This window comes from Charadrius vociferus, unplaced genomic scaffold (genome assembly GCF_000708025.1).
Source record: "Charadrius vociferus isolate BGI_N301 unplaced genomic scaffold, ASM70802v2 scaffold163, whole genome shotgun sequence".
Taxonomy (NCBI): Eukaryota; Metazoa; Chordata; class Aves; order Charadriiformes; family Charadriidae; genus Charadrius; species Charadrius vociferus.
The window spans coordinates 15,431,502-15,439,994 of NW_009648332.1; the positions used below are offsets into that span (position 1 = coordinate 15,431,502).

At 36.0% G+C, this 8,493-nt stretch overlaps 1 protein-coding gene across 1 annotated transcript in view; it reads right to left on the reverse strand.

The window, feature by feature from the left end:
- Window positions 1-479: 479 nt before the first annotated feature.
- GCLM (glutamate-cysteine ligase, modifier subunit) overlaps window positions 480-8,493 on the reverse strand; it is an 11,724-nt gene continuing 3,710 nt past the window's right edge. Inside the window, exons 3-7 of the mRNA XM_009884902.1 lie at window positions 6,847-6,931; window positions 6,026-6,082; window positions 4,408-4,610; window positions 3,033-3,147; window positions 480-819 (exon numbers count right to left, since the gene is read on the reverse strand). Coding sequence (XP_009883204.1) covers window positions 650-819; window positions 3,033-3,147; window positions 4,408-4,610; window positions 6,026-6,082; window positions 6,847-6,931 — 630 coding nt within the window. The 3' untranslated portion in view covers window positions 480-649. The remainder of the gene's footprint in view (window positions 820-3,032; window positions 3,148-4,407; window positions 4,611-6,025; window positions 6,083-6,846; window positions 6,932-8,493) is intronic.

Consider the following 8,493-nt stretch of genomic DNA (forward strand, 5'->3'; position numbering starts at 1 on the left):
GAAAGTAATTTGGAAGATGCATTTTTTTTTTTTCTAAATCATACAGGTCTTTTACACTATATTAAAAATAAATCGATTTTCCCATCCACACAAATTAAACAGCAGACTTGCCTATATATACATACCGAGTAATGAGATACCAGTTAAATTTTTGGGGTATAATTTTTCATAAAATATGACAATTTTTACAAAAACTAGTCCTTGAATGCTTGAAATCTACGTACCTACCAGATAATTTAAGATTACCTGGTACCTACCAGATTATTTAAGAGAAATTCATTTTTTTAAAAAATAAAAATATATAAGTTTCTCTATACTACCTAATGGCAGCTAAAATATAATGATAATTTTACAGTGAACTGGTCATACAAAGAAAAATATTTTAAACTGTTTCTCTAGAGATAAATTCATCTGCAAACAAACACACACAAAATATTTCATATTTTAAAGGAACTGGTGAGTAGGTTAAGAAAAATAGTGTTAGAACACTGCAGACACTCCTGCTGACATCACACTGAATAATTACAACTTTTGGTCTGTGTTACAAATGCTGTAAAAGTGTCTCTATGAAAAAAAAAAAAAGCAAGGTTCACCCCCATCCCCAAGAAATTAAAACAGTAAGCCATTTAAAAAAAAAAAAAAAAGTGTTTTAAGAGGCATTTCTTTTAGCTTGCATGATATAGCCTTTGGACTTGATAATTCCTCTGCTTTTAACAATGACTGAATACCGGAGAAGCCATAAAGGAATCCATTCATGTGCTTTCGTGTTCTGGATGCTTTCCTGAAGAACTTCTTGGAAACTTGCTTCACAAAGTAATTCTGAAGTTAAAAAGGGATATTCATGCTTTAAATAATGTCATGTAAACAGCTGCAAAAAGCGACGCTTAGTAAAAGAAGCCTTTTCCTACAGTCAAAAAAAATCTTAAGCAGTGCCAGATATTCCACAGATCCACTCTTCCAGAATGCACACAGGGTAAAAGCAGCTGAATATTACAGAAGAAATCTTCAGGACATTTTTTTTGCAACACTGAGTATTTCCCACAAAACTAATGAACTGAGACTTCTACAATATCAAATGGAGTTGATCAGCAGAGCCATTAGCAAGAAAAAATTAACATTAAATTTGAGAAGCTAGCTGGACAAACTAGAGGCGAGTAAAGCATAAGCCTGAAATCAGCAGAGTACTGAGCATTCTCAGTTACTTCCGTAGTCACTGGAAGCTCAATATTTACAGCATCTCCCATAACCGGGCTCTTGATAACCACAAGCCCAGAAAGCATTAAGAAAAACAGGCTTAAATGCCACAAAGCAGAGAAGAAAGGCCTCCTAGTTTCCTCTGGAAAGTCAGTCAAAGGAACAATCTCTTTGATGAGGAGCGTTCCCAAAAGACAGTCTCAATACTCTTCAGCTGACCATTACAGAAAAGTTAAACATAGCAAAGAATGCAGAAGGGAATCACTACTTGTTTTGTTTTCTATCCAAATCATCTTCTCCTTCATTTCACAACTCTCAATAGAGAGTATCTATTAATAGCAAGTTACACTTTGAACTTCACAGGACATGGAAATTGTCAGATTGAACGGCAATTCATCTTGTATGCTGCCAGAGCAGTGCTGATACAGGCTTAAGCATTGATGAAATTAATTGGTTCTAACAGTTGTACTATAAAGCGTGTACTTCATAAATGGTGTTTCATGTACTTCTTTTCTTTGGGGGGGAATGGGAAGAAAGGAGAAGGAAGGAAAAGTATGATCATCATGAATAGCTGGTCATAAGGAAGAATGTAGGGAAGGAACGAACTAGATATTGTTTAAGACGTCTCACAATTCCAGCAAGCTATTTAAGGTGTCATTATAGTGAAGACGCTAAGAGGGTGTTTGAGAAAAACTAATATAATATCCCAGAACACTCTAGGGAGCTGGTAACTCAGTTCTAGAGACTAAAGGAAAGCCTTCAAGTCATTCAGTCATTTAGTAAGTGAATCAATGCACAAAACAAGTAAAGAATTTACACCAACTCGTTGTAATAATGTTATTTTAAGAACTCGCTACCTTGGAAAGAATCCCACTTAAAGTGTAATAATTTTACATGTTGTCCTGGTTTCAGCTGGGGTAGAGTTAATTTAATTCCTAGTAGCTGCTGTGGTTTGGATGTAGTATGAGAATAATGCTGACAATACATATCGCTTTAGTTATTGCTAAGTAATGCTTAGACTAAATCAAGGACTTTTTCAGCTTCCCATAGAAGCTGAGAGGCAGCATAGACATGACAAGCTGGCCAAAGGAATATTCCATACTGTAGACATAATGCTTAGTTTATAAATGGGGATTGGACAGGAAGCAGGAATCCACAATCACTGCTTAGGACAGGCTCATCATGTGATGAGCAACTGTACTGCATCACTCATTTTGTACATTCTTTTATCATTATTATCTTCTCTTTCATTACAGTTCTATTAAACTGTGTTTATCTCAACCCACGAGGTTTGCTTTTTCCCCCAATTCTCCGCTATCCCACTGGGGAAGCAGCGGGGGGAGTAAGTGAATGGCTGTGTGGTCCTGGTTGCTGGTTGGGGTTAAACCACAACACATGTCTAACATTACCAAACTACTCAAAAATCAACTGACCATCAACATTTCTATGCAAGCTATTTCACAGACAAGTGGATTATCGTTTGTCATTTACTGGCCTTCAGCAATACAACTTTCATTTCATTCTATTTTTGTAGAAATAAGATTTTTTTAACATATACACTATAAACTTCTCAGTAGTTTGTTGTTCTATTTACTTTATTTTCGCTGTTTAAAACAATTTCAAGAAACTATACAAGGCTGAGAGATTGCCTTTTCCCCCCTTTCTTGAAGCAAAAGCAAAAATTTAATAGAAATATTTTATAGATGAGAAATTTTGAGAATCCTTTGTTTGGGACTCAATTGTAACTAACTTGGAACTTTGGAGAAAGATTATTCCCATTTTTGTACTGAATCAATGCATTTAGAAGTCTTCTGTTAACTTATCTGGCAAAGCCTTACCTTTTGGGTCATTGTGAGTTAACAGCTGTATGTCAAACTGTTTTGCAAATGCTGTGAGATCAGGTGGCATCACACAACAGGAAGCTAGGTTCACCTGATTACTACTTGGTTTCACCTGAAAGTAACAGAATACTTTTATAAGAAAAAATATTAATGTACTTATTTTAGTTGTTTCCCCCTATGCCTGCTATTACAACAGAAATTTTGCTTTGAACAATTTGCCTTTGACCATTGTTTAGAGGTCTGAACACAGCTAATTAATTCTGCATGATGCTGAACAGGCAACTCCTACATCTTTAATTTCCTGCAGCACAGAGTCCAAAACAAGAACAGGATCTAACTCCAGGTGCTGCCACAGCAAGATGAGTTACTAACCCATTCTGGCTCCCTGTCTGCTGTGCTCCCTAACCAGCAGCCGTTCTGTGTGTCCATCCTCCATTTCCACCCCCCCACCCCCCTCCAAGTAAAAACATTATAGGGGCATTACTTTGACAAAGTCTTCAAATAAAAAAATCCAAATAAATTTTTGTTAAGGATATATAATTCGCAGTCTTCCATGCCTTTAGGTAAGTGCTTACATCAGACTAAGTTAAAAGGGATGCTCTTCCACTAAACTCATCACAAACTGCGTTCATGATCACCATGCAGGTGGTCATTAATCCCCCTCAACCGTCCTCTCAGTATACACAGAACTGCAAAAAGCACAAATCAGGACTCTCAGCAGGACCTCTTACACAGATACAGTATGTCCGCATACCACAAAAGAAATGTCATAAGAGGAATATTCAAAGAATAAGGAAACAGTAAATCCACAAGCTCACATGACCATGGGCACATACCAGTACACACATCCATCACTCAAATGTTAAGAAGCAGTTAGTCACATTGGACAACAAAATATTGTGCCACTTCATTCATAGCCTGTCTTCCTCTTTCCATGAAGCTTAGCATTCAAACAGCATTCTTCCAAGGGGAAATCTCTCCATTGACAACACAGCTTAAAGTGAAAACAGCTATGTTTTCAGATTCACTGGAATAAATATGAATATTTAAAAGTACTGTTTATGCTCCTTCCTAAACATAAAAGCATTCAAAACTCAAACCTTCAGTACCTCAAAGAACCTGCTACTGAACAGACCTGTGGTTTCCAGCCTTTGCCAGTCTGTACGTAAGAACACTGAACAAGTCTAGTCACAGTTGCGGCCTCCCCCACCCTGAACAATATTGTGACCATCCATAAGATGTTGAAAATACCATAGCTAATCAATATTTTGTATATAAACCCATTTATGACAGAAGTTAAGAACAATGTGGCACCAACAAACCAATGGTTTCTCTGTCCTAGAAATGCTACAAGTAGGAAGTTTTTTCTCACCTGTGCCCACAGATACAGCTGCTCTAACAGTGTTTTATCTAGGTCAGAGGTACCTATGGCAACAATCTTTTTGTTTTGAACTAGATTTTCAAGTTCTTGCCAATAAGGTTGCAAATACTCCAAGGACAGGCTATTTCCATCTTCAATGGGAGGTGGGGCAATAATGACTGAGTCTAACTGAGCAACTCCGAGGGCAGAACATGCTGAGGAAAAAGAACAGAGACACTGCAAAATCTTTTATGAGATACAAACATAAAAAGCATGACTCTTCAAATTCAGCAAAAACCACACCTCCTCTTTCACTCTCCTATATTCCCATTCACTGTTTGAAACTCCAAGTGCATCAGCAGTCAAGAATAGTAACAAAAAGAAACAAACATACAGCTAAAGGCCAAGTTTCAATTTTAGGTCTTGGGGGGAAAAAAAAAAAAAAAAACAACCAAAAAACCAACCAAAAAAAACCCCACTACCAAACAAAGGGCGAAGCTTTTTTCCCCTTTTCAGTGTTAAAACTGTATTTTTCTCTGAAGACAGTGATGACATACAATTCTTGATTCCTTCACTCTAAATTTATTCCAAAATTTGTAACTCTCACTCTGAAATATAATTCAAGTACAGGGCATGGACTAGGAGAACCCATCCCTCAAAGTGTTCAAGGCCAGGTTGGATGGGACTTTGAGCAACTGGTCTACTGGAAGGTGTCCCTGCCCATAGCAGGGAGGTGGGAACTAGATGATCTTTAAGGTCCCTTCCAACTCTAACCATGCTATGATTCTATGTTTTGATATATCTCAGGAGTTAAGACTAAAAGCACACTAAATATAGAAATCTAAATTGCCAGAGAGAAGTGGCAGGTCTTGGGAGTATCACTGAGCTTTAGGAAAGGTGCAAGTCATGAGGCCTTTTTGCACAGCAAAAAGAATAAAACTTATTAGCTAAATAAATTCTTTTCTTTTGGAGAAGGATTCTATCAATGAATTTTTAACATATGGCACTACAACTTACAATAAAGAGGCTATTAAGTGTGATATCAAGAGAAAAGAATGGTATCTGACCCTTTGTTCTCTGGTAACCCCTTATGCCCAACAGTCTTCCAAAGTGGCAAAGTTCAGTGCTGCTCACAATTGCCACTATGTTAGGCTAACAAAACTTTATGTATCAGTACAGCCGTTGTATTGTATTTTCAATAAAACTTAACTATTTCATCAGCTGCTTGCAGCATTGCTTTATTTCCTAAATAATCTCTGAAATACTGCACAGTTAGTAGCAAAGTTCATCATGTTAAAAACAACTGGCTACTAACAACAACTGGTAAGAACTATTGTATCACTGTTACTAAAACACCACATGCTATTCGCTTTTTAACAAGTTTTGTGTGAAAGAATAAAAAATTGCTCCTGCTTGAAGCAAGGAAACAGATTTGACTTTGTGTCAATCCACATTTAATTAGTTTACTGACTAAACTTAATGTGTAAATATACTTGATTACCTAAGTCTCTCTTAATAGGATAACAGGATATACTTGTGACAGTTACTAAATACACCTCTTAGATGAAAGAGGTTCTAATTTTATTTCTAAATACTGAACTAAAACACAAAGTTCAAGTTTCACACTTACCCAGGTCAACTGCATCTCTGATTGATGAAGAGTTTGATCCAACGATGAAAAGTTTTGCTATTTGCAAGAAAACGGAAATCAATAACTAAACAAGCCAACTATTAAGTATACAGCTGTTTACTTCTGCTATGTACACTACTTATGAGTTCATGGGTAAAGGGTTCTTAGAATCTACATCAATTACTTAAAAAAATTGGAAAGAAAACCCAACCTTCTGAAACACGACTGCCCAATAAAGACACTGTTCTCTTAAATTTCAAAGTTTTTGTGCAGTCTCAGAAGAAGAAATCATCCGGTTAGATGATCTAATAAGCTGTACAGCTAGGACTTAAGCATCAAGACACTCAGCTATAACTGCAACAACCTGTATAAAAACCCCAAACATAATAGTACAAACAGACCTCTGCACAACTTACTGAGACTCAAAATGTACTAGTGTTAGTTTGGACTGCCTCCTTCAAGTTCATCATATTCAACCTGGAAAAATTATGCAAATAAATGTGCTTCCAATGCTATTTCTTAATTGCAGTATTATCTGTAATACTTTGCTTCAGAAAAGTCAAAGATTCAAAAAATACATTTAAAGTGTCAAGCGGATGTAAGTTAAACTAGAAAAAAGCCGAGCTGCTTTAAAACCTGCAATATGAATTCGAGTCTTTCTTAGCCAAGTTGTAAATTACCCAAATTATGAGCGTGTGCACTGATGTCATTTGACTTTGCAATTACAAAACATGTTGAAAAAAAATACATATATGAACATCCTATTAATGACTGCACATGAAACCTTTTTATGCCACCGTACTTTTTGCCTACGTTCTTACCTGAAACTTTCAACTCATCCCTTTCTTCAGGACTTATTTTTTCTACAGCTTGAGCTACAGTACATTCCAGAACCTCCAGTATTTCCTGTAGTAAGTACATAAGACTTAGGAACAACTCTTCTAGAGGAGACAGTAAGTTCCTGAAGAGTGTTTTTAAGTAATTTAAGATAAATAAATAGCCTTACAGCAGTTAGAAACAGAAACAGTATAAAAATGCAATGACAGAAAGAGTAATCCAATGCTTCTTGATCTCTGAGGGGAGGTCAGGAAAATGAAGCTATACGAAAGGCCCTACATGTATATGCCCCTAATATAAAAAATTACAAATTACTGATAAGAATTATTTGTATAAGATTCAGTAGTGTTTTGATTTCCTGATGTGAACAGATTGCTGTGCCAGTTCAAACTGCTTTGCTTTAAAAAAAAAAAAAGCTGAAAAAAACCCTGTTATCAGAATTAGGGAGTTTGGGTGTTAGGTGGGAACATCTTTGCATAAAAGTATTTTGCAATTTCAGTGAAGCCTATGAAAAGCCTACAGTGAAAATGCTGTAAAATACCAGTATCTTTGAAACTAAAAATTAGCAAAGTTTCAGAGATTTCACCCTCTGATCTCATTTAAGACCAGACTGACATCTCATGTTAGCTGGCACAAGGTGACTTATTTTATGTCTTTACCTACACAAGATTTTGTATCATACACACACCACCCCGCCTCCAACCAAGAACTCTTTGGTAATTTTTGCTGCCCTATCAAAAAATCCTCAAGTGAGTCTTCGAGTTATTCCATACAGTCAACATTTTAAACAAAAGTTAATATTTTTATTTTTTTTTAACTACTGGAAACCAATATACCTCATAAAAGAATTTGGTATTATGCAGTTAACATGTTTTGACTGTAAACCCTAGCTTACTCTAAATAATTAACTTTAAATGGATCACTACATCATACAGAGACAAATGTTTATTTATGTTCTCTTCTTGAGAAATCATTAGATCTTCCACAAATCATTCAGCAGTAACTGCCGCACTATACTCCAGCGTGGAATGCAGCAATGTGCAGTTGATGACACCATTATACAAGAACTGGTAACATGAAAGAAATGGTCAGGAACATTATTTAGGGTTTTTTTGTTTGTTTTTTAAAGAAACATGCTAATATTTCATAGAGCAAATACTGCATTCAGTGGGAACCTATTACTGCTTTGCTGAATTTCAGAAGCAATAGTGAAAGAGGAGCAGACAAATACACTAAGATGTTGATGTCAGGTGCCCATGACTGGTTTTTAGAATTATGTGGAAGTCTTTAGCTCTTAAGGGGAAAAATTGCTACTTCTGCATCTTCAGAAATATTTCTAAGACAACCAAAGGTATCCTTCAGAGTTCCCTTCCGAATGGGATGATCTTCAGCTATCTAGTTTGTCACCTCCATAGTTTAGATAATTCCCCATTGAGTTTTTAAAAGTGCACTAGCTAAGGTATACAGATTTTTTTTTTTTGTGATTGCTGCAACAATTAACTTGAAATCTTAGAGACCAGGACTTTTATTTTGCTAAGAATTGTCTTATTTGCCATCAACAGGATTCTTTACTTTGTATTTCTTAACTTCTCCAAATTTACTAAATATCAGAGAAAAAAGGGGGGGGGGGG